Raw genomic sequence first — 27002 nt, forward strand, 5'->3', positions numbered from 1 at the left:
GCCTCCATATAGCCTAGAAAGTGGTATGCAGAGATGCTTCTTCCCATGTTGCCTCCAGATGCTGCTTGGGTTCAGCACTTTGGGATAAGACTGCGCTGCTTTGGAGGCACAAGCTCAGACTTCCACCCCATGTGCCACTGTATCATCCAAATGTCCCTGCTTGGATCTGTGCTGGCCTGGGTGCAAATTCTGCGTTGTGTGGCTTTATGTGATGAAGCAAGCATCTTAACTCTCTTACTCTCCACTCATTTCCCCTGGGGCCAGCCTGGCCACCCTGCAGAGCAGGATAGGGGCTGCACAGGGACACTCCCCATGTTGCCTTCATTTCCTACCCCTCCCCTGCTCTGTGTGCCCCTGTGAACACTGGACCAGTCGGATTCCTGTTCCCCTGGGTGCCTGGTGTCTGGGGTGAGGCTGGGTGCAGAAGGTGACAGCAGGTGACATTTTCCCCAGGCCTTGGCTTTTAGGGACTAAGCCTTGCTCCCTGTGCATGCTGTCATAAGTGATGGGAAAGTGATGTTGGAGAGGAGGCATTTGTCCCCATCTTATCCTTTTTCCTGTGCTGTTTTTGCTTTGTGTAGTAGGAATGCAGCCTGTGGCATGCCAGAGGCTGCCAGGACACTTGACCCGCTCTCAGTCTGCTGGTCAAAAACCTCTGCTGTGCTCAGCGCCTTGTCAGACATGGTGCTTCAGACCCCTTGTGTGGCTACATGTTTGGAGAGGCTCTGTCACAATGAGGTCCTCGTGTTGATGACACGTCTGGTGTCAGCATGATGCTGGCATCCCACTCACTGCCAGGGACTTTCCAGGGGAGGTGAAGAGAAGCAGCAGCTTTTGGGGTGGTACAGCCCAGCAGTGCAGCTGGTTCCCTCCTCCCTGCACTTCCTGGGCTCTGCCTGCCACCAGCAGAGAGAAATGCCCATGTTGGTGTGCCTGTGTTTCCTTTTTCCCCAGTTTAATGAGGTCATGACCCCTAATGGAGATGCTGCCCTTGCAGAGGGCGCTTTCAGCCCTGGTGTGTGTAGCTTTTGGCACCATGTGGCCAAGCAGGGCTGTGCACATGGACCATCAGACACATTTACTTTTTCTTGTAGTGCTCCATTCAGAGCACTAAAAAAAGAAAAATTAAAAATTCAAGGAGCACTTTGGTAATTCTTATATGAAAAGCAGATACCTCTGGTTGGTAGCTCATGTCTCTAAATTAAGTCTGTGGTCAGAGGTGTTAGTTCCAAGAAGGGGTCTTGTGGAGGCAGATAGGGCTGGGTCCCTCAGCAGCTCTGTCAGTGCCCGACCCCGTGCCAGCACCGGCTGATAAACACAGCAGCTTCTGGCAGGGGAGCAGCAGAGGGAACATTTGAACCACAGATTAGTTCTAACAAAAATGCGTCTTTTCTTACTCCTACTCCTTGTATTCTTTGTACTGTGCTTTTGTCATTATATGGAATGGGATTTTTGACTTACTGACTTAGAGACTTGCAAGTCTGTATTCAGTAAAAAGGGATGAATTAAGTGGCTGTGACCACAGCTTCTGTGCAGCTGAGGCCAACTGCAGCATGGCCAGGAGTCTCTTATATCCCTGGTGAAAGATTAAATTTAGCAAAACATTTTAGAGCATTAGCACAAATCTGCAGTTATAGTAGAGCACTCTGCCAGTCAGACTCTTGAAAAAGCAATAGCAAGGTATGCACTCAGAGAACATTACAATTTTCTTACAGTGACAAAATTAGCATTAAGAGCTGGCTTCATGCAGACATTTATATGCTGGCATGAGTCATGAACTTGAAAAGGAGTCTGCCTAGGTAATTAATTTTCTCTGTATTATTGCAGATCTTGTATTTGCTCATGTATTTATTTCTTTTATAAGGTTACAGTCAAAAATTATTTTACCCCTAACATTTTGGGCTGAATTTAATTTTAATAGTACTCCTCAGCATGACCTCCAATACAGGACATGGTGGAAATTCAGTTTCAAATTCATGAGAGTCTTGTATTTTAAGTACTTGCCTGGAATGAAGGATCTGCCACAGAAGACCGACCCATGAGTGTGATCTTTTGCAAGTTCTTCCCTGCTTTTGTTGCCAGCTTTAAAATGGGACTAATTATATTCATTGTAAGAATGCCCCAGGAGCTGAAAGTCTTTGTGAAGAAGCCAGATTTCATGATGGCAGAGATTTCCTGATCCATTGCATGTCACAAAGCTGGGATCTTCCAGGGCCGGTGGAAATATATATATGTGTGTGGAGAAGTGAGTCATTTAACTCATTCTTCTCAGGCTATGGCAGAGCAGAAAACAAGCACAGGCTTGTACCAGCACGACCTTTTACAGCATCCATTTTTTGCTTCAGACTGATGTCCCTTCAGAAATCTCATCTAGGAACACTCCTGGGAGATGCCCAGAATCTCAGCACTGCAAAGCCTTTTCTCTCCACCATCATTATTGCTCCTCTTGCCAATGCTGTCCTGCAGATGAGGAGAGGTTTGAAATAAGGGCAGACTAAATGAGATCTCACAGGCACCATCCCATCAGGCAGCATCCAGCTGATGCTGAAGGTCGCATGAACTGTGACTGGCTGATACGTAAACATAATCTGTGCACATGAAGCAAATGAAAAGTTAGTATACATCCCTGCAAAACTCTCTAGATCCTCATTTAATTGTGCTGGCACAAAGCTTCTGAAGGCTTTCAGTGGCAGTCATTACTACAGTTGCAAAACGGCAGCAGATGAAAATACATCCTCTGTGTTGTTGAGAATGTCACTTGGAGTGCTTAGCATGCTGAGCCTCAGGAGAACAATACTGAATTTCTGGGATATAAGAAACACAGCATGATAGATTTATGGATTCTAGTGCAACCTTCAGCAGCAATGAATACAAATAAAAACACATTTACAGGATATATGCCTACATGGCCAAATCCATCCTTACAAAAATACATGCTTTGGGTCCTCAGAGTTGGTGGCTTGGAGAAGTACTTTTCATTAAACTTATTTTTTTAATGTTTGGACACTTATCTCAATTATGTATTTTGGACACTAAGGATTTATTTCTGGATGAAAAAGAAGTGGTTTTTTTAGCTCACTGAACTTTTGAGTAATCAACTGGTTGTCATCCATAGGTAAATGTATTCTAAAATTATGATTAATATGGTTTAGAAGTGTTACTGTGAGAGTCAATTTGAAATAGCTTGAATACTTAATGTGATAAGAAACTGTGATCATTTGCACAATAATGTAATGTTTTTCTAAAATTTGTGCTGTACAACTTTCTTTGGAACTTGCTTTCCTTTTTGTGTGATACTACTTTGACAACAAGAACTATTGAAATCCTTTGGATTATTGTAGAATCATAGAATAATTGAGTTGGAAGAGTTGTTTAAAGGACATCTAGATCCAATCCCCTGCAGTGACCAGGGACATCTTCAATTAGATCAGATTACCAAACTCCCATCCAACATGATCTTCAATTTTTCCAGGGTTGTGACATGTACTAGATTGCTTCCTGGGCAACCTGTTCCAGTGTTTCACCATCCTCACTGTAAAAAACTTCTTTACATACAATCTAAATTGACCCCCTTTATTTTAAAAACATCGCCCCTCATCCCAACAGGCCCTGCTAAAAAGCAGATTTCTCCTTGATTTGTTAGTGCCAAGCCTTTTTTTAAACAAGGAAAGAGAAGTGTTCTGGGAGAGATTTCTGAAGAAAAAATAAGGAGTCACAAGCACCAAAGTTCAGCACCACTTGTGCTTCCATGTGGGGTGTGAGCTTGTCCCACCTGCCCTGGGTTTGTGGTAGAACAGAGCAGACCCACTCCCTTTGACCATGTGCTGTGGGCACCAAGTGCTCAGGACTCAGCCAGATCCCTGATGTCCCACGTGAGCCTACTAAGTCATCATAAGCAAATTCACTTTTCAGATTTATATGCCTATGAAGGCATTGCTGCTAGAAAAGGTCTCTTGATGTGTGACTTGGGCTGCTAAAAGGAAAACATCTCAGGAGCAATATGCTCAGAAAAATGCTTGGGAAAAAACTGTCCCAGCCAGTATACGGCTCAAATGCCAAAGTATGCAGCAAAACCAAGTTAAACAAACTGCAAAATCCATTTCTGCTGCTGATTGATAACTGCTCACTGGGTCTCATGATTTTGTCCTTTTCCTTGGGTTTACTCTTTTTCCATTTTGAGAACCCTGTTTCAAAATCTCTCTTTACCTTAAACCAAACAAGTATGAGAAGCATGGTATCCTTTTTTTTTTCCTGGGTGTTGAAAAAAGATGGACCTGAGGAGTCATCCAGTCCACCTTCTTGGGCAAAATCCAGATCTCTGTCCTTGTCACAGGCTTAGCATAAGAATATAGTTTCTGTCTGCTCCATATTGACTCAAATATCTGATAAGTGATGATCCTGCAGGAAAACAGCAGGATTATTAGCTGTTCCCAGTAGTGTGTTGTCAATGGGTTGCCTCCCATGATGTCCACAACTATCCCACCAGATACTACATCCAGGAAAATACATCTGGGAAAATACACTAGCTTCAGAGGCTTAGTGCTGAGCCTGCTTGCAATCTCAAAAGTCCTCTTTTGTCTTGGAAAATAAACTGATAGCATTTTTTTTCTGATTCCCTTTCTTCCTTTTCAAATTTTTTTTTATTTCTCTCCAATAGCAGAGAGAAATTAGGCTTCTCTGCTCCAAAGCCAAAGGTGAAAACAGCCATGAATTGAAGGTTGAGAAAATTCCCACTGATTAAAAGAATGCATAAAAGTTCTTTCAGGGCAAAATAAATTAATTGTGTTTTGTTAAAACATATTAAACCTGGTGGGAAATCATTCTGATTCTTGGCAACTGTGCTTCTATCTCAAGATACCATTTTGAGAGGCTCACCCTTTTTCTGAAATATTTTCTAGGCCAGACACTAATTTTTCTGCTGGCTTCTATTTATCTATCTCACATATTTATTTTCCCTTCCTTTGCTCTGGAGGAAGGGAGTGTCCATGTCAGGTTCTGGTTGCTTTTTCAGTAAACTGTGGATTTATGCTGTTTGTACAGCACCTGTCAGAGAGAGGTCTCTGCTCACACCCAGGACTCTGTTATCACAGCCATGCTGAAGGAATCACACCGCTCTGGGAATATCACTGGTGCATGGAGCTGGGGAAGGCTGGTGGCTCCATGTGTTTGCAGGTGTCTCTGGCTTCCAGTCAGCACTGGTGAAGTGGTCCTGATGTACAGCTGTGGTCCATTGCAAGGGGGGAGAAAGAGACACTGAGAGGGGTCAGCTCCTCTCTGCGAGGACTGGGAGAAGTGGGAGCCGGCTGTAGGGTAGCAGCAGGCATGGGTGCTGGCTTTGTGGGGGGAGACAGCAGCCACACACACATCTCCCACCCAGTCTGGACCCAAGGGCCCTCCTACATTAAACAAAATCAGTGTTTGGGAGGCTGTCTTGGTGCACGTGACTGTAGTGTTGGTCTGCATGGTAAATATTTTTAGATAGCTTGAACATGAGAAGTGGGAAGAGAAGATTCTTTTTACTTATTGTATTTAAAGGAAGAGTAGTTGGGTAGCTGCCAATAAAGAAAATTTTGCTTCCAGCTTCAAGGGAAAATTTGCATTGCCCTGCTTCCTTTTACATATATATAAATATACATACACACACACACACACATATATATACACACACACACATATATGTATATATATCTCTCTCTCTATGTGTGTGTGTATAAATATATATATATAAAAATGTATAATATAACAAAAATGCCCTTATATATGTTATATATATATATATATATATATATATATATATATATGTGGAAATTATTTGTAATAAGGGGTTTTTTTATTCAGCACACTTTGATGTTTTACCAATAACTTTTTATTTTAACAATAGAATTGCTCTAAGACATGCTATGAAGTTTTGATAATTTTTGATGGCTGTCTTCCTGACTCCTGAATGTGTTAAGAACCATTAATGACATCAGTTTGGCAAGAAATCTTATTTGAGGAGCGGTTTTGAAATCTCTGAGCTTTCTTGTCTCCATGCACAGCAGTTTATACTGAAATTCTGCAGCAAACCCATCCTGGGTACTAGAGGAGAAAGTGTAAAAAATTCAGTCTAATACAGTTTTGTGGAGCAACCTTTGATGCATGACCACACTGAACTGAGAGGAAAAAAGCACAATTTCCTGAATGATGCAGCTGAGAGTTGGCTAAGTCTGAGCTGGATCTTAGGTTGTCTTATTTCTCAACACCATACTTCTCTTCCTTGCAAGTCATATTAAAAAACCCTCACCTTCCTGCACTCGCTTTCTCCTCCAAAGGGTATGTGAAGAACTCTGTGTGATGCCAAAAACAATATTAGTTTTTGGAATCAGCTTTCAGGATTTGCTGAAAGTTCTGAAATCAGCACCTCACCTCTCAGAAAGACTGGGTGCTTTACTCTCCAGCATCTCACAGGCAAGCAGGGCCTGGGAAAGTTGGTTTTTTTGGATACTCGAGAGACCTGAGTAGAGGATTAAACAGTCTGGAAGTGTATCAAAAGCTTCTCCACCCTGGGTTCATAGCTAGGCCCATCTTGACATCAGAGTCTTTCTCCAGGCTACAAAAATATTTGTGGGAAATAAAAAATGAGTCAAAAGAAACTTTGAAAAATATTACAGTAACTAAAAGAATACAGTCAATACATGCTAAATAAGGTTATAATTTTTGCTAAAACCTGAGGGAAAAGCAGTGATAACATTGTGAGAAACACTGGAAAAGAAATGTGCACGAGTAGGGAAGTGAGCTGTTTGCAGTATTGCCTCGTCCAAAGGCAAGCTATGATCCAGCATAAGGAATTCCTGGTGATCAGAAGCCATGGCCTATGCTCTCAGCTTCAAAACCATGTTCCCTTTACAGACTACAGCACTGCTGTTGTAATAGCATTCAAAAAGCTACTTAATACAACAGAATAATGTTTTTACCTGCATTTGGTGATTTGAAAGGGGAGTTGGTTACTGTGATACCCTTCCTGAGACCATAAGGTCTCAGGATATAATATATATTGATATAATTTTAATTTACTTTGAAGTACTGGGCTGTGGGGCTCTAGAAGTTGCTTCAGATGTTGTTCAGCTTTCCTTGCTGTGGTCACTGCCTGAGCAGCAAATGGTTGGTGGATGTCAGTACCCACCTCATCGCCTCCGTGCGTATGAACCAGAGCTCTGACCCACAGAGAAGCGGTTTCTTTTTAGATGGATTAAATAATATTTGGGTTTAGATGATATTTATGAAGCACCTTGAAGTCCACATAAGATAGGCCATTCAGGACTATGCATGTGTAAGCAGCTTCTCTCTCCTTTTCAGCAGCTGCCTAAGCAAGTTTTGTGATTAAACATTGTGTGTTTTGGACTGTGGCTGCACAGCACGAGTGGTTTGGCAGCAGCTCTGGATGAACAAGTTCCTGCCCCTGGCACTGTGCTTAGGGCAGTGTAACTGGTGTAAAGTGGGGTTTTGCCTTTGATTCTGCTGGGAGGGAGACAGTTCTTGGGCATCAAGGAATTCTGGGTCACCAGACTTATGAATGGTGGAATGCATTTTACAGTGTGGAACATCGTAGAGTAGTGGTACACAGTAGAATAATTACTAAGTGGTCAAATGGGACTGACAGAAGCTGGTCTGGTTAGAGCATGTTGCTAATAATGCCAAGATTGTGGACTTGATCCTTGTGGGTCCCTTCCAAGAGAGAATATTCTGTGACTTGAAAGAAGATTTTTGTTCAGCAAAGAATGCTCCTCCTGCTGCATGGTTGTTCAGAAAAGGCTGGTCTGTGTTCCCCAGGGAATGAGTGGGGCTTGGTGGGACAAGCAGGAAAGCAGTGCTGGTGCTGAGAGAATCCAGATGGAACCATACCCTGCTCCTGGCCTCCAGAGCTCACACCAACTCAGGGTTTGTGCACAGTGAGGAAAAGCAGTGTACTGTTCCTTACTCATAATAACAAACTCCTCAGTCTCAGATAAGTAGAACACTTCAGGATAAGCTGGACATGGAGATTTGAACCAGAGCATCCTGAAGGGAGAAATACAGCCATTCAGGTCATATAATAAGGGAAATTACCAGCACTTATTCCTGCTGAGATCTCCTCTTTGTAAATGTCTAAGTAAACAACCCAGGGAGCTGCTGGCCATTTTGTCTCACTTTGTTATCTAGCATAGCAAAAATCAAATAGAGAGATTCTTCTGTAAACAGTCAGATGGTAACAGGTTGATATACTGTGGTGAATACAGATATTTAGAAAACAGAAAACTTTGCAACACTTGTCTATTTTTGAAACAATCACAAGCTTTTTAATAAAATAGTTGATATGAAATTCAGGGCTGATGTCATCACAGTGAAACTGAATTTAGGAATTAATGAATACCTTTAAATGCCTTTGTATCAAGGGTATATCCATATTTAATTTTGCTTTCATGAATGATCTGGAATTCTTAACTAGTTGATTAATGCAGTTTGTGGAAAGTTGCAGTTTTGAAGCACTCAAACTGCCTTGGAGAATTCTAGCAAAATCTGTGACTCCCAAGAGGAAATTAAACATCACAAAGTTATGTCAGTGAGAGGAAAAAAGTATCCCAAGACAAATTTTCATCAGTCAAAACCCAGAGAAAAAAAGGTTCAATAGTAACAATGAAGAAGATGGTCTGGGCATTAATGGATAACAAATTAAACACAAAATAGCATAATTTGCAAGAAGGCCAAGTCTGTTCCAGGCAAGGCTCCTTGTGTTTCATCTGCATCTGATCCAGGTTTACATCCAGTTTTTCCCTGTAGGAAAACTGCACAATTTAAAGATTTAAGTGTATTAAAGCAATGGCAGATTTTAGTTTCAGGTTGTATACAGTGGGGGTTTCTCAGTGTGTGTATCCCCCGAAAATGTGTTAGTACAGGTCATGGTAATGATTCTGTCTAATGAGTTCTATTTATCCTTTGTCTTCCTTTAAGTCCTCACAGTGATCCTTTTCTCTGAAGATCTCAGGAGACACTGGGAATGATCAGGAAACAGTGGGAAGGACAGAAAGCAAATAAGCCACTTCACTGAACAAGGATAACTTCAAAAGTTAGGAAAAATTAAGCTTAAGGCCACCTTTCTTGGCAAGCCAGGTAGAGCTGGAAATACACAGTCTAAGAGGAGGGCCATGATCACTGTTAAATTATTTTAAACCAAAATGTGGTATTTTTAAAAGTAGTAACAGAACAAAAAGAATTACTGCAGGTGACCAAAGAAATAAGACAGCAGAGAAAAGGTGAGTCAAACAAACCAAACCAATGCATTTGGGAAAATATGTAAGACTGGATAAAAAAAAAAAAAGAAAAAAAAAAAAGAAGGATTTGTATCTCCCATGGAGTTTGATGTGATAAAAACCAGCTTCGTTGTAAGAGTGATTATAAGGAAACTTTATTTTCTAGGGAAAAGCTGGGCTTCAATGGAACACAATATTACCTCAAAAAGTGCTCACCATACTGAACACATAACTTTTTGTCAATATATTCCCTTAAATTAAAAACAAATTACTAAATGTTGACATCTTCTACTGATAATTTACATTATGTGCTAGAACAGAAGCAAATTTTTTTTTTGAAGGTAAAGTCCTTTTCCAGTCACCTCCATGTCTGGCTTTGCTTTCATGAACAAGATGTGGCTGTATAATGGTGCTAAACCTTGGTGGAGATCACATCCATCATCAGACATCCAAGAGGGCAGAATACCTCACTCTGTGAGCTTCCAGTGTCCCTTCCTGCAGAGGTGCCTGAGGGCAAACAGTGATGTTAAGGCTTCCCAGCAGTGGCAGCAAGAGGAAAGAGGCCAACCAGGAGCTCCCTTCTTCCTTGCAGCTCTGAAATGTGTGGTGGGAGAGCAGTCTCAATCCCCTGTGGCCCTTCAAAACTGTTATCCTTGCAGAAAGGGAAACTTCTGCCATTTTCTGCCTTCCCTTTGCTCACTGCCCTGGGCTTGTGGAGTAGAAAAATGTGTCTGTGGAAAACAAGGAGTAAAGCTGTGGTGCATATTTTGCTGCTTTCTGTTATAAATCCTCAGTATTTAGACAGCAAAAATAGCTTTAAAGAGCAACAGACACTCTTGAATTCAGGCCTTCTGCAGACTACGAATTATCTGACTTGCAAACTCTGTATTGTGGTGGGTTAAGTAACAGTAGTGTTCAGTTAAAGAATTATCAAACACTTGGGTTTCTTTCCTATTCCATGCTCATAAATGGCAGCAGCCAAGGCATGCATGGGTTTTGCATGTCTGAGCAGCAGTAAATGAGTGGGGCTCTCCAGGAGAATGAGCAGAACCTTCTGTGACAAATCCAAGCATTTGGGAACTGAGGTAGCAGAGGGTGGTGACAGCAGGGGAATGCAGGGGTGCTGGTGGCCTCTGCAGAATAGCAGGGATAAGGCTGTTGCTTTATGTTGTTCTTTCAAAGCAGTAAGCATTTCTCAAGAGAGCTCATTTGCTTTTTTTGCTAAATAGAGGCCTGCCTTTCTCCTTCCTGGTCAGTAAGTGCGGTTGGCTGTGGGTGCCAAAGCTGTCTGCAGACTCTGTCCTTCCTTCCACTCCTCCTGTCCCACTCCTGCCTTCTGCATCTGGCTCTGTAACACAGCTATGGAAGCTTTGCTGCTCCCAGTGTGCCTGCTGTTCCCAGCCTGGAGCTTGTGCTGGGGAAGGAGCAGGGCTCACCTGCCCTGCAGTGGCTGTGCCCTAAGGGGTGTCTGGCTGTGAACAGAACTCAGGTGGGATTTGGGGTTCTGGACAGAGTGTCTGTCAAATTATGCTATTCTCTGCCTAGGTATCCCCATCACTGATGAATTCAAAATAAAAAGTCAGAAGAGCCATCCAGCAGAGTATCTTTTTCTCAGAATATGAGTCTGTACATCAAAGAACCATGTTACAATATCATGCATTAGTGCAGGCATATGTGAGCTGAGCCTGCACTGATCCTCTGGCTCCAAGTTTAGGAAAACATCGTTCTTCAAGAGTACTCTTGAGCACTTGCTTTCATTTGTAGATCTGTTTTAATAGCATCCTGATTTCTAGAGTGAAAGGCAAATTAATGTCCTGTGAAATGGGGGCACCAGTGAACAGCAGTACTGAAATCTCTGACTACATCCCCTTCAGCCTACTGAGACCTAAAGGCCTCTTCTGCAGAGAAACTTGATCTGCCTAAACCTGAATCTTTATGGAAAAGCTTAAGATTATCATCATGTGAAGTTTAAAACAAATCTGAAATCTAAAATTAAAAACAAATTTCCTCTTAGTATTTGTTCTTATTTATCCTTTTAGTAAAAAAGCCATCTTTACTGATATCACTTGGTCCAAAAGCAATTCACTTTGCAGCTATTTTGTTTTCCTTGCTCCATATTTCTTTTTGAAAACATTTGGCTTCATGGTTCTCCTTTCTTTCCTGCCTTTTTCAGGCTTTATTTTGCAAGCAACTCCTTATAGAGGACTTCAGTATTTGTAAACTTTTGGTAGTGTCACATCAAGGATTCTAGTGATAGCATAGTTTTCTTTTGAGGGACTCCACAGATGAGGTGCCAAACTCCTGTGAGGGTGTTGGTACATTAACATAAGAACTGGAATACTGGAGGAGATGAAGAGAGGATCCCTAACACTCTAATGCTCTTTCCTGTGGGAGGCAGGAATGATGATTAGAGAAAGTATAGTAGACAGTAGAACAATTAAGAAGTGTAAAACCTAAGTTATGTTTTCCCTTTCCTTGTGGTTAGTGATTTAGGGTCTTCTTCACAATAGACAGTATTGTACACAATAATCTGAGTGATGTTTAAATAGCCACAGATGGCTGGGAACGTCTTTATTCAGTTTTTAAGCTCCTTAACCTATTTTTACTCCTGGTTCTCACTGTTGTTACAGTAAATTGTACAATGGAATTATTTCCTAATGTTAATAAAGGCTCTCCTTTTGTAGAAAAATCAACATGTAATGTCATCTCATTTTGGAGTAATATGCCCTAAATATGCAGGGCTTGGGAAAAGAGAATATACAGTTGCACCAAATGTTTAATTACTCCGGTTTAAGGATTTAATTACTCCTGTTAAAAGCAACCTGAAATTATCCATTCCTCCCACTTCCCCTGCAACACCTATAGCAGTTGAGTGACCTCAGGGGGAATTGATGTGACAGACAATTAATCCACCATAACACTATTAATTTCCTTTCAGAGTGGCAGCCTTGCCACAAACACACTAAACCTGGAGTGGATGGACATGAGACAAGTAGAGGGATGCAGGACCACTGCTTCAGTGACAATCCACCCCTGGATGGACCAAACACTTTGTGAGCCCTCACAGTCTCAATTTCAGGGCTTTCTCATTAAGTGAGAAGCTTCTTTGGTTTTTTGCAGAATTCCACCCTCAGTGACATGGACACAACAACCACCTAAGTCTGAACAGAACACAGTTCAGCAGCCTCCAGGAGAACGACTGGCTTAAGTCCCGTTGTGTTTGACAAGGAGGAGCCTCGTAAATGTAGTTCTCCGGTCTGTTTCCCTGACCTCACTTGGGGAAAAAATCCTACCAGCTACGATAAAAATCGTAGCTCCAGGTTTTCCTTCTCTCTATTATTGCTCTTCAGATCTTAAATTGAGAGTTTCCATTACAACACAAGGCATGAATGTACTGCTGTTTTGTGTAATGCACAGTGCTTATCCGCATACTGGCAGCACCTTTATGTTTCAGTGCTGGAGGGAAGAAGTAAGAATTTACTTGCAGACAAAGTGATAGACACTGTCAAGTTCACTTGGGTATTTGGATTTAACTTCTGAATTTAAATTAAAAGAAGAGTGATTAATTTAATTTCTTTTCTGTTGGATATATCTCATATTGTTCAATTACAATAATATCAATTTTTCCATAATGGGATTGCTCATTTAATAATATTCAACTGAAAATAAATGTAATAGTTAAAACATTAAAAGATCCTGAGTCAGCTAAAAAAGCCATGAAGTTCAGGCCTTAAATGATTGGCAGATTCTAAAAGAGATTTTTTTCCCTATATCTATTTACAAAATTGAGCCTGATTTTTTAAAACTGAGGGAGGGGAATATCTGAGTCTCCCTTCCTACACTTAAAAAGTCTGCAAAGCTTTGTTAAGAAAATAAACAGAAAAGCCTCTGAGAAATACGTGAGGTCCAAAGGAATGCTATGGTCCAGCTGAAGCCGAGGCTGAGACACATCGGTGGCTTCAGTTCACTGCAGACACAGCAAGCTCTCCTGCCTTCTGCTGAGAGCTGCCCTGATTTGTTTTGGTTGGATTCCTACCAAAACTGGGAGAGTGTAGGTCTGTGTGTCATGCCAGCCCTCGAGCAGCAGAACTGCCACGCTCTTTTTAGCCTCCATCAAGGGGGCACCATGGTTCATGGGCTGGTACCTCCTGCAGCATTTGTTGTGCTGCACCTCCAGCACACTTCAGAGTCCAAAGTGAAACACTCTGCTCCTAGGATGGTATGTTGTAGGTGAATGGGGAGGAATTGATAAAAGGTGCAATATTGAAACTTTCCTGTGTGGCTTTCTGTCCACTTGTAGTAAGAGCCTGCGAGTAAGAGCCTGGCTTCTCCATCTGAGATCCTTAACTGGACCTAAGGTCATCCCAGAGGGAGCAGATCAAGCTTTAATATAGCAGATATCACAACCAGAGGTGTGTACCTTCCTCTGCCTTTGGTTTAGAAGCAATTTTCCACGCGAATCCCATAGTTAAAATTGCCAGGGGTCACTTGTGGGATGCACCACACTCTCTAATGATTTGTAAACAATCAAAGACAAAAAAGAACCATGTTAGATTTAGAATTTTAGAAGTATGAACAGTCTTTGGAGCACAGACTTACTCAAAGCTATGTGAGTAGCTAGCTGCTACCTTGAATTACAGCCATTGTCAGCAGCCTGTGATTAAATAAAGAGTAAGAGGGAGATGTGTATGAATGTGAATGTTTCACAATGTTTTTGAAGTGAAGTAACACAATACTGAGAGCATTCATTTGCACATCATCAGGGTAACCACAGTAGTGTAAAAATTATCCCATTTATTGGAAGAATTCAGATTGTAGACAGACATATACAAGCATTGTCTTCTGGGTCCCTCTAGGCTGATGGAACAGATCACTGCAACCATCTGTTCCTCACAGTACTGTGCTGATGGGTCTCAGAGGTACCAATAGACCAGGATGTATGCAAGCTGGATGTTTATGATTCAAGCAAGAAATCAGTCAAATCTTCAGTGTCGACCATTTCAGTAATCCAAGATGCTTTTGCTTAAAATTAAATAAGGAGCAGCATACTTTTTTTTTTTTTTTTTTTTTTTTTTTTTCTCTCTGTGGGCCCACGGGACCAGTAATTTCTGTTAGCACGGTGATGTTACCCAGGGTCACAAGAAAACTTCTTGTGCTGGTACAGCTGGGAGCAGACAGTACAGAGGGAGCAGAAGAGTCTGTCACAGGCGATTTTCCGACATGGCTTTGTTGTCTCATGTCTTTTGTTGGAGTATTCTGTAGGACAACACCAGGCCTGAGCAGCAAAATACTGGTGCCAGCCTTCTTGTAAGTACCAACAAAAAGTGACAATCTACCTTTTTGCATCTCAGACAGTGTGCCTGAGTCTCTGTCATGTGAACATTGCTCTCTTTTTGTTTGTGTTGTAGCCAGTCTCTTCAGTCCTCACAGGGCATTTCAAAGGCCATAATTTCATCTTGTGCTGGCACAGTGACTGATCCATATCCTTGGCTGTGAGTAGATCTAAGCCAACACTGATTGCTTGGTCAACCTTGTCGGGCTTGCTGGGTTGCCAGTTTCAGAAATTTAGGGTGGCTCAGAGAGGAGCAGTGAGAGCTTCTGGCCATGGTGTGTCCATCTCTGAGAACTGCTCCAACAGGCCCTCAGGCTTGGGAATAGTCACATGAAGGTCTCCATTCTCAGCTAAGGGGCAAGAATTTTGGTCATCCCTGTTGTACTGCCATATCAGTTTCTTCGTTCTTTATTTGCTTATGCCACCTTTCCTCACATTATCTATCATAACAAGACTTAGCATGTTTATTAACAATCCTTTACCTGTATGCTATATCATACTTTAGTAGAAAAACACCTCAAAACTGCATTGCTTCGTAAATTTCAGCTTGGTACCAATGGTGCATGGAGAGGTGTTACAGATGAAATCTGGGGATGTTTTCCTGTCTTGCTTGCAGGCCCATGTGTTACCTAAAAGGGAAGCTACAGATCCTTTGATACTGCCATCCTGTCTCTGAGTACTTTGGGGTATTTTTGACACTAATTCTGGGTTTTATGGGTAAACTTTTATGTGATGCTCCATCGAAAGGCAACATTAAACTGAAATCTTAAATAAGAGATTCACCTTTGTCTATGGAGTTTACAAATTCCAACTTATGGAAAGTGGAGAACCCTGTTATTACAGAGTGATATTCTAATAAAGCTGCTTTAGATGGCCATAGCAATTTTGAATTGCAAGGGCAATGAGATATATCCATTCGATCCCTGTAACTGCATCCACATCAGGACTTCAGCTACATGACTAGCAACTTATACTTCTAAATTGGTTTTGCAATACAGGTCAGACTTTTCTATGAAGCTTGAGTTAAAGCAGACATGTAGGAAAGGGAAGGCATGAGAGCCCCTGGGTGGGAAGGAGAAGGAAATACCTGAAAACCCTTTCATTTTCTCCAGCTGTGCCATCTAGCTGTTTGTAGCTCAAAGACCGGAGCAGGAGTCTGGTAAAAGAAATTGAAGAGTTAAAGTGAGTTGGACAGAAGCAGGGACAGATCTGTGGAAGGAAAATACTTCCCAAAATGGGTCAAAAATAACAAATACAAAGTGTACTGAATGAACTTTTGTTTTTGCTTAAGATTAACTTAAATTTTTTAGAAGAGAAAAAACACTTTCTCTAACAACATGAACCCTGTGTATATTTACCTGAGGCTTATAGAAATAGCTCATATGACAAGTCTGGCTCCATAAACTCCGCCTAAGAAGCCTGGATCAGCAAAATTCAATCTGGAAGATGTCTATAAATTTATTAAAACTGTCTGAGGACAGTTAACTATTGAAGTAATCTTCTGTTTGTAAAAAGATACAAGTTTTTAAAGTTAGTACTGAAGTCCATGGAAATCAACTTTCATCATTCAGTGCTTTAGTTAACTTTAGATTTAATTCTTCCGAAAAAGAAATGCTAACTCAAGACCAGCCACCTAAAGTGAGGCCTATTTGCAAATAAATTTAATTAATTTTAATATATTTTTGTCTTTTTTACTCACTGGAGATTTTCAGCAGTTTCATGCTTCAAATAAATCTTAAGGAAGAAGTCAAAGCAAGCAGTCAGCTGCTCTAAGGCAAATCAAATAGTGCTTTTCTGCATGTTTTACTAACAGATGAACAGGCAATCCCATTTATAGAGCATACTACATGTTGACAGAGCGCATTACTTCATTTTGCAGTATTGGCAATTTGAGATCTTAGCAAAACAATGCTGAGGTCGCTCTCATTCTGTATTGCCATCCTTGGAATGTGGCTGGGGTTTTCATTAACTCTCTCACTACAAGGTACTGCAGATGGAGGCAGATTTTATAGCGGGGGTTGTAATAAACATCAGAGAGCAGAAAGTTGTAAACAGCTTAAATTCTTTGTCCTATGTGGATGAATTCCTTTTCCTTAACACTTTGATGTTCTTAGCATCCTGTGGACACTTTTCCTAATTGGAGGTGAATGGGTGGATAATGCACATGGACTTTGATACCTCTCAGCTGGTGTGTGGGGAGAAGTGGTCTCAAACTCCAGCACCCAGTGAATATATGCCTCAATATAAACAGAAAAAGTTTGGATATTCAGCCTGGTGCTTGGCTTGCAGCATTCTGGCTCTGCTTAGGAGCACAAATCTTGTACAGGATCACTTCCAAGATTTCTCCTCAACTGTTTAATCAAGGGAACAGGACAAAAAGGGAGAATAAAGAGCACTGCTAGGACTTTCTTTCACTGCTGTGTTATTCCTGCTTTTCCCAATGCTGACTTCATTGAAGTCACCAGTATTATCAAGTTAGTGTAAAACTGCAGTGAATCTTCCAAGGCCTTTTCTGTACTTACATTTTTTCGAGTCTTACCAGGACAGTTAAAGCAATACAAGTCACTTGAGAAGAATTTAACTACAAAGGAACTGCTCGTCCTTACTGCAAAAGGAGAGCAGACTGGTGGGGGAACTTTAGGAAAAGCTTCAGTGCTTTCAATTCATAGCTTACCTTTTCACAAAACAATTGCCTGAGAATAGGTCAACATTTTTATACAGCCCAGCCTTTCCCAAGCTGTTTTGCCCAGGGGGATCATCCCCTCCCAGATTAGCATAAATGCCCTTGCTCAGCAGCACTGTGACTATACCACCTCTGGATCTGGAAGGCTGTGGGTTGTGCTTTGCCTTTACCTTCCTCCAATCCCTGCAAAGGGAATAGTCGCAGTATGAGGTACACTGGAATAATTGCACCCAAGCTATGAGGAATTCAGTACACTTCCATCAAGTAAAGGATCCTGCAGATTAAAACAATAAAGCTCTGCAATTGGAGAAACTGCTTGGATGATGGCACATGTCTTATATGAATGGTGCTTTCATGTTCTTGTTGCTTTTTAAATCACTTTCTCTACAGCACTTGTACTCAGAGCTCCAGTTTCCAGGTAACAGGGAGTACTAGACACCCAAGTGCTGGGTGATTTAACCTTTTATCTGAACACAACTGGCAAGGGGTTTTAGCACTAACATATTATAATTCTTCAGTCAAACCCAGCTCTTTTGGCATGGAGACTAATTTGTGAGAGCAAGATGCCACATTTACATGCAGTCACATGTAGTACAACTGTCATGACTGCTGCAGGGAAGGACAAAAGTACAATAAACATATCTTTTTCTTTATGTTTACTGGGCCATGTTTTTGGTAATGTTCACTGATAAGTACCGAGTTAGTCCATGGATCTTGTTGGGAAAGGTATTAATCCATTTTGACATATAAGACAGGTCTTCTTGCAGGTCCCTTCCTCGAGCTCCAACTTGAATTGGTTTAGGTTGTAGAAACACATGTCTGTTGAAGCAGGCTATCCAGGCATTTGGACCAAAGGTCTTTAACACAGTCATTCCTACCTTTGGATAGCACAGCTTGTTCTAGGGTTCTGTACATGGATGTGTCTGCAATGGCAGCTTCTCCAGGAGGGCACATGTCAGTGCACTCATCTGGGTCTGGAAAAGTGTCCAGCAGATAAAACACGGCATCTGCTTTAGACTGCAAACTGCATCCCAAACTCTTTCATCTCTACTGTTGGTATAGAGTAGGTCTTCAGTGACTAAATGGGGACCAAGATAACTCATGCATAGATACTGATGGGCAACTGTCTGAATCTGAAAATGAGTCGCACCTGGAACACTTGGACATGGTTGTTGTTGTTTGCTTTTTTCCTTACTTCTTCACAATTTTTTTAGACTTAGGATAAAAGTCAGCCAGAGTGTTTAACATTCTGCATTTCTCCATCTCCTTTTTGGATGCTGAAGTATGTTCCCTCATATTCTCTCTCACCTGTCATGACAGGTCAGAGGAACTTTTATGCCTGAATCATTAGGTGACCGAAGTTTCTTACTAGAAAACAAATGCTTTGATGCTTTTGCAGCCTCAAGGTGAAAACAACAACAAACTTATGGCCAAGGAAAATGATGCTCAAATAAAATTTGTCACTACTTGTAGCCCTCAGACTCCACACAGTGAAATTGTAATTTCATTCCTGTTCTTCAAAGTAAAACCAGATAGTGAATGTAAATTGATAGAGCACACCGTAAAAATGTTCATTGTTAATTCAGTGGACAGTCATATATACAAGTTCAAAATACCTCATAAGGAACTTAGTGCGTGAGGTTATTGGATATTATTCCATTTTATAAATACAAAAGAAGAAATGTTTCAAAGTCCATTAATCATGCTAATGAGTAGAAATTTACTATAGTGGAAAAAACTGGCTTTCAAATATTTCATTTGCAACTCTTTGAATTCACTTCTAATCAGTCCAGGAAAACTATCCCTGAGTTACAAGCAGGCTGCATGGAGACTTTGGGTTTATGACTGAGAAAAATTCCTCCTGGGCTGCCCCACAGGCAGTCCAAGGCCTGGGACTGATTCAAGAGTGTATATCTTTGGTTAAGTCCATCGAGCGATCTAAATGCAGGTCCAGTGATCCTGAAAATTCTCAGTTCCCATTAGCAGTGCAGGCTGCCTGGCAGAACTGCTCTGCAGTGGCCTCCCCAGCTATAGGACAGGCTGCCTGCCAGGGCTTGGCACCGCTGGACATGGCACAGCCCTGCAGCTTGTCAGTGCCAAGACCTCAGGGCTTCACAGGACTGTGGCAAATCCTAATTCCATAGTAATTTTCAGGCTGCCTTTCTGGCTTCCCAGGCTCCCTGCCCTGGGGCGGGGCTGTACTGGGATTCCTCCCAGGGACTGTCACTCCAAGGGCAGCTTGCATGAGCGCTCCCCCAGGGCTCAGAGAAAAGAGGAATTTTTGTCAGGCTCATTGCTGACCACCAGACTGCTTCATGATTTGTCTTCATCTGGCTCCAAAAAAAGTATAAGAATTCATAGTTCACAAAAACTTTGAAAATGTTGGCTTTAGACTCCATCAGAAGAATGTCAAATTTTGAAAAGCAAAGTCCCTTCTCAGCTGGAACACTAGCTTGTCAACCAGCCCCAGCGAATACTATGAATAATAGTGCCCTGACTCTTAATTTACAGTTGAAATCCAAAAGAACACAAGGTCCATCCCCAAATTATTGACAACTAAAAAAACATGATGTTTGTAACCACTTCACATATAGCCTGAAATGTATTAAACAATGACTTCATTTGAAGAGGTTTGTTAACATTATGAATATTATTACTGTGGGTCAAAAGAAGCTTGGTCTTGTTCCAGTCTCAAATAATTACTTTTACACTGCAAAACTGGTTTATGAATTTCAACATTAAATCAAAATGTACAGTAGTCACGTTACTTCTTGGGAGGTTTATTGTGTAGTTATTACTCTGCAGACTAAATGGATTTTAACAATCCCATACTACTCATGAAGCAATTTTGAATAAACTTTTGGTTTGTGAAAGAGCCCTTCCTCCCCCTAAATTCTTGTCAAATCTTCAGATGGTAAATTTAGATAGGAACCCATGCTTCTGTCTGTTGTTGATAAGCATTCTTCTTTCTAATCAGAGCAACCAGATCATGGATCTGTAAGTGACTTGTTTCAAGTTCTTGGTTTTAAATTTTATTTTTTTTTATATAGCTGCAATTTCTGTAAATGTCATATGTAATGAAAGAAAATTGTGTTTTTCTCCCTCTTCAGTTCTTGGAAGGCATTTAAGGGAGAAGGATAATTGCTAGTGAGAGCACAGCCCAGTTTTACTTTATTGTGAAGGTGAGTTGCAAAGAGATAAACAAGGAAGGAAATGCATGGAGATCTACCCACTCTCAGGAACTAGAAAAATCATCTAGTGAATTGTTATTTTCCCAGATGTGTATTATTCGTGTATGAGACTTCACTGAGATTTTTGGCTTGCATGCTTAAGTCTCCTAGCTGTTTTGATACTCTTAACCTGGAAGTTACACTTGCTTCTTTTTTTTTCCCCTTATTTCCACCCCCCACCCCAAACCCCAGCATTCTCCTCTTTATATTTGTCTGTGTCAGCAAGGAAAAACAAACATAAAAAAAATTAGGCCTGAAACCCTGTCATTTATTTGCACACGAAACAGTGAGTGGTCACATTTATTTAAACTGCAGCCTCTAAGGAGGGAAAAATATGGCAGGATAACTGGTAGTTTCTTCTGCAGCTTTAAAACACAAATGAATTTGAGTGACCCATGGGATTAATGCTAATTTTTGTTGAAAAAATATATTTTTCTATGTTTTAGGGTAAGTTTTTTGATCTACAAGTTAGTGGTTTGTAGTTTTAAAGATATGCTAGTGAATTTTCACTGATGCTGGAAATAGAGACCATTGTGCACATGTAAGGGACACAAAGTAACTTAACCTTTTTCTAAACCAAAAGTATTTTAGATTAAATTTCTTTGCTATGCTGCTGATAACTGATAGTCCAGTAATATGTGCTATCACATGCAGGACATCACTGACCTGCAGTCAATTATACAATATGTATATATATATATATATATATATATATAGGGACTTATAAATTAAAAAGTGAGGTTCCCACATGAGGTTCTGGTAGCACACAGTGTGAACAAACTCCTGGATGCTTGCTAGCATCCTTCACATTATGGGAAAGGTTTCCCTTTCGATTGCTCCATCAGTTGTCCATTTCTTTTACCAAGTGCTTACCAGAATAGTTGGTTTTGGCTCTGGGGCATGTTGTCTTGATTCTCACCTTTCTGCTCCCTCCCAGCCAATGCCCCATCAGGCAGCAGCAGCTCTGGCTGACTGACCACAGGCAGAGGGCATGGAGAAGAGTTGAGGGTCCTCCTCTAGACATGTACCAATTACACTCTTGAGAAAAGAATGTAATCCTGTCCCTCTGCACATCACGCTTTGCAGCTCTCAGTTATAATCTGGAGTCTGGTGTGCCCTCTAGGCTTCTTGGTGTTGGAGCGTGCAGGAGCATTTTGTGGGTGTGCACAAGGTGCAGTTCCTCTCAGCTTGCACCACCTGGTGCAAGCACAAGATAAGTGTTTGCATCGAAGGAACACAGGATGCTTTGTACCTGCCCCCCAAGAATAAGACACTCACTTCTTCTTCACCAGGATGAGCAACACCTGGGCAACTCCTTGAGAGCAGTAACAGGGTCACATTCTTCTCATCTATCAGATCTCATATAAAGAGCTTTCAGACATCTAGGAAATTGCAGCGATCAAGTTCTTTCCAAATAGGATTTCTTTCTGTCTAAGAAGATTTGTGTCATTATTGTAAAGAAGCATCTCTAGGAGTGAGATGGTGCTGCTTCATTCTTCATTGGCATTAAGTACTATTTCCTTAAGTTCTGTTACAAAGTAGTGAAAAATTAACATATTTTGATAGGTAGAAAATAAATAAAAGAAAAAAAATCTGAACAAAAGATATTTGTAGTGTGTTATCCCTGAATTCCAATTCCCTAGTTTCTAGGTTTTGTTTATAGAACTTTACACATTTCATATTCTTGTCTGTCATCTCATGGATTTCTTCTTTTTGGAAAATAGACTTAAACCATTACTTTGTATTGACCAAATGAACATTTGGCTGGAATAAGTAAAATACTAATTCCCCAAGGAAGTGTGCTGCCAGTATCACTCTTGGCTCTGGTTCAGCAGCCACCGAGGCGAGTCTTTTCCAGATGTGGAATTACCTCTGTATGGAAGCTGCATCCGTGTACTATTACAAAGGTCAAGCAAAACAAGACCTTCGTGCTTGCTTCAAGCTTTTTCACCTGAAGATATTGATTGTGTTTTCACCTGATAAATGTGGTAGCCCCTGCTTTTCTGAATGCAAAGAACCAAGGCACTGAGACTGTTAAGGACTTTTCTGAAAGTCAGGTGAGCTCTAATAGCTGGTCTCCCAGGTGGGCTTCTCCACACTTAACTGCAGATGCCTGAAGGGCAGCCATCTGACCTGTCATGTTCTCTCACTGAAGTAGCACTTCAATTTATGTGCCCTACTTTAAATGTCTACTTGGAGTGATACACATTGTCCACCATATGTGTGGGTTTCTTCCTAGAGTGATAAACTGAGGTGGAGGTTGTAGATGTTTAGGTTAGACAAATCCTTTACTGCAGTAAGAACCGTGCTGGTTGCCTTCCCAAAACAGGATGCATTTTGAAACTTTTTCCAGCCTCATCTGATGAGACATCAGGCAGCTTGAGTCCAGGTGAAGTTCATGGCAGAGAAGTAAAGAAGTCATTTCTCACCAGTTTCATAATTGTGTGCTATCTGCAACTGAATAGCTATTTTCCTTTGTTTATTAGCAGTTCCTGCTGAGAAAGCACTCAGTTCCTACAGTAATATTGGAAAAACAAAACCTAGCTTCACTAATGATCAGGTAGGTAAGATTCAATTACCTATTCATTTCCCAGCTGCTGTGTTGTAAAGCAACTAAATCTTAGCTGAAACATTGTTCACTCTTCTGTTGTCAATGACAAATGATAAACAGGAGAGGAGTGACAGTTTTACTGAAAATCTGTGTTTGCAGGTGTAAAGCCCACATTACAGCTCCTCAAAGCTGTGTAAGGAACCACCACAATGGCAATCATGGAAAGCATGAATTGATTGAGCTGCCCCAGAATGAATATACAGGAAGTTAACTGTGATGCTTTGCATCATCTCTTAAGAGAAGCTGACCTGGAATGTTTACACTTCCCAAAGTGAGCTGCATGTATTCCTTGGGCACACATTATCAGGTAGATGAAGGAGGAAGGAAATTTAGAAGGAACAGCAAGGAGGAATCATAAATGCATCAGAAGTGAATAAGGGCAGAATGTGAAAGGGTAAAAGATAATCAGAATGGCCAGAAAGATCTGTCTGTAAATCGTAGTTGCTAAGTGGCTTAAGAGAGAGAGAGGTGATTGCAGGCAACTGAGTAGTACAGCTCAGTGGGTTCCTGTTCATTTCAGACCAGGGTGGGCTCCAAACCCTCTGCAGTTTGAACTGAGAGACTTCTTGGCCACCATAAATACAGTGTAAAGAAGCTTTCTAAACACAGCCACAATAGCTTGTGTTCAAAATCCAGAAAGCTTTGTTAAGGTTTGAAAACACCTTCTGTAGTCAGCAGTTTTAAATTCTGATACTGGGTACACAAAAGTCTTGAACTCTGAAATTTCTGGTAGCTGCAACTTAACAAATAATTTAAGATTTTATACACAAAGACACAAGAACCTTTTCTCCTGATTTTTATATTACATTTACAGAATAAAACTGGATCCAGTAAAACTGTGTTTTTCTGAGTTGATACCCCCCAAAATATAAGCTTTTGCTCATAACTCTTTGTCATCATAAAAAGTTCAACTGCAGTTTCCTTATCATGTATTCTTTATTTTTAATCTTAGCTACACCAATGTAACAACCTGTTATTATTGCAAAGCACTTCCATGCATGCTCTTCATCTGCCCCCAGTATCCTACTCCCAACTAGACAGTCTCCAGATTTCTTTTGTGCCAGCTCCAGCGCTCATCTCCTCCCTCAGAGGGCTGATTCAGTCTGCTAAATGGAAAGAAAGGTGTGTGCTTCATTTGCTGTATTGGTTTGAGAGAAGCACGGAGGCAGAGGGAGGCAGAGGGAAGGGAGGTGGGGGCAGCCTGTGGCTGGAAGAGGGGGTTGAAGAGGATTAATGGGAGGCAGACTCTCCTTTTCAGTGGCAAGGAGTTACCAGGCCAAACAAGTTTGACCTGCAAAATTTCACCTTTAGTCCTTCCCCTCTCTGGCTTCACCCTCTAGGGCATTCTTTACCTTTCTGGCTTTTTTGTGTTTTCCTTTTCCCTGAATTTCTCAGTTTTCTCCAAGTTTTGCATCTCTCCCTTTGCTGGTTTGATTCTTCTCTACCAATTGGGGCTCCTCCACACTGTTCTTTTCACCTTGGGGTATTGATTAGAAACAACACCCCTGTTTAAATCCTTTTGTGATGTTTAGCATTTCCTTTTGCATTGACTGTGGTTAGAAGAGGCTGGTGATGGTATAGAGCTCGAGCATAGAAATCCTACAAACCTCTTCCCATCTTGCTCACCTGCTTTCTGTGGTCAGACCTGCAGAGCAGACAAACAAACATTGGGAATCAGAGCATATGATATATGTAGAGCTTTCCAGTTGAAAACATTAGAAAACATAAAAATTAGAAATTTAGAAAGGAAAATCAGGCATTCAGCATTTTAATTTTTATTCTTTTTTCTGTCTATCTGCCTGGAAATTCTGATGACTTGGAAGTTTGATATATAAGATTTCTTTCTGTTGGGTGCTGCTTTCCAATACATGCTCTGCAATTTCTCAAGTATCTACCCTGCCTTGTTTTCCAGGAAGGGAAGAAGCACAGATTGTTCACCCGAGAGACAGAAATGGACTTTATTGGTAAATTCAGATACTGTGTTCTTTGTTCACGCCAAGTTGACTGTCCATGGGAACACTTAAAGACTATTTCCTCTGCAATAGGGATTAAGATCCATGGAAGATCCATAACTGGAAGCCTGTTGAGTACAGAACATTAGCATCAGAGCACATAAAAAACTTTGGCTCAACAGTTTTATCTTTCCAGCATGTATTTTGTGTTATTATACACATTTTTTTTTCCTCAGAATATCTTTTTCTTTCTCCCTAAAGTACTGTGCTACCTCTGTTTTGAGATAATGTGATGGGCTAGTAGCATTTGCCTAGATTGTAGGTCAACAACAGTAAAACGGATTAATTTCATATATGGCATGCAGTACTAGAATAAGTGCACTTCCTCAGAGAACAGCTGAAAATAACTGGGTGGGGGGGGGAGGGTTTGCTGCCCTTACCGAGATTTGTACAGAGCATTGAAAAATTATTATAAAGGTGAAAGAAATCATGTAGCCTGGTCTAGGCTCTGCTTAGGCTATGCTTAGCTGAGGGAGGTTTATACATTTTTAAACACTTCCACTGATGGAATAATCTCCCGAGGCAAGTCACACAGAAGTCACTACTAATTATATAACACGGTAGAATGCAATTTTCCTTCAGAATTTGTTTGATCTTCTACAGTTTGTGTAAAGACACATTCATGAAATAACGAATAGGCCGTGACATAGCATTTTGCTTTTAAAAGTCTACGTGTTAAAGAATCATGAGCCAGTCCACCCAAAGCACGCATCGTAAAACCACGAACAGGAAAGTTACGCTTTATTTGTCCCTCTCTCCTTCACCTGCAGGGCCAGGTTCCTCGTCCCCAGGTGTTGCCAGGGGCCGGACCGATGTTTGTCCCGGGGCTGTGGGACGGGACGGGACGGCTGGAGGGGACAGCGCCTCGGCGGGGCTCCGAGCCCGGCGGCCCCGAGAGCCGGGAACGGAGCCGCCGCTGCGGGGAGGGCTCGCAGGTGCGCCGGGCTGAGCCGGGGAGGCAGCGGCGCTGGGCGGGAGAAGCGGAATCGCCGCCCCCCGGCGGCGCCGGGAGCCGCCTCCTGCCGCGGCTCTGCCGAGGGGCTGCGGGCTCCCGCGGGGAGGGACAGCCGGGGGCGGGCTGCAGGCGGGAGTTACGAGGAGGGGCGCCGGGGGCCGGAGGCTGCCGGGCTGAGCCCAGCGCTGCGGCGGCCGCCGGACGGCAGGTCGGGGTCGGTGCCCGGCGCCGAGTGCAGCGGAGGCGGCGGCGCCTCCGCCCGCCCGTTCGCGCCCATGGGGGACTCGGTGTTCAGCGAGAGGCCGGCGCTGCGCTACGCGGTGAGTGCCGGGCCGGGAAGGGGCTGCGGGGAGCCCGGGCTCCCACGTGTGCCCTGGGGTGGTGGGAGCGGCCGTCTGTCTGTCCGCACGGGCGTGGAGCCGCGGGTCGGGGGGAGGTGGCTGCAGCCCTGTCCCGGCGAGCACTCGGGGCGCGCAGCCTGCGGGCAGGGAGCCGAGCTGGAGGCTTTCCTCGCTCTCCTACCTGGAGGTCGCGCTTTGCTGGAGATGACATAAATATTTATATTTTTAATTAATAAGGAGAGGGCGGTGCGGCGGCGGTGCAGCCTCTCGGGGCATCCCGGAGCCCCGTGTCCGGCCCCGCTGGCCCCTTCTGGCGTCCGCGGGCCGGGGGCGAGCCCAGCTCCGGGACGGCTCTCGGCGGCTGCTTCAGATAATAACACCGGACTTTATTTAATTGCATTCACTAGAGCTGCTGCTCTTGAGAAGCCGCTGCACTTCCACCAGCCTTATTAGGAGCATTTTCTCGTTTGCTCCGGCAGGGGAGAAAAAAAAAAAAAAGAAAAAAAAGAAAAAAAGCCGCGTAAAAACAAGCAGCTGCCTCCTCTCCTGAAGTCATAAATAAACTCCAGCAC

General features: G+C 42.2%; 1 protein-coding gene and 1 long non-coding RNA gene across 3 annotated transcripts in view; one reads left to right on the top strand and one right to left on the bottom strand.

Annotated features, from left to right (window-relative positions):
- The window catches only part of ARHGAP6 (Rho GTPase activating protein 6), a 312873-nt gene that overhangs the window by 125997 nt on the left and 159874 nt on the right, over positions 1-27002 (top strand). The window contains exon 1 of one of the 2 annotated variants that reach the window (XM_015633309.3): positions 26275-26409. The exons of the other annotated variant lie outside the window; for it this stretch is intronic. Coding sequence (XP_015488795.1) covers positions 26365-26409 — 45 coding nt within the window. The 5' untranslated portion in view covers positions 26275-26364. Of the gene's footprint in view, positions 1-26274; positions 26410-27002 lie in introns of those variants that run through there. 2 annotated transcript variants of the gene reach the window in all.
- Positions 23082-26076, bottom strand: LOC117244042. The gene is made up of 3 exons (XR_004496401.1): positions 25899-26076; positions 24475-24767; positions 23082-24228 (listed from the first exon to the last, which is right to left on the bottom strand). It is a non-coding gene; the product is annotated as an uncharacterized LOC117244042 (long non-coding RNA).

This window comes from Parus major, chromosome 1, assembly GCF_001522545.3.
Source record: "Parus major isolate Abel chromosome 1, Parus_major1.1, whole genome shotgun sequence".
NCBI lineage: Eukaryota > Metazoa > Chordata > Aves > Passeriformes > Paridae > Parus > Parus major.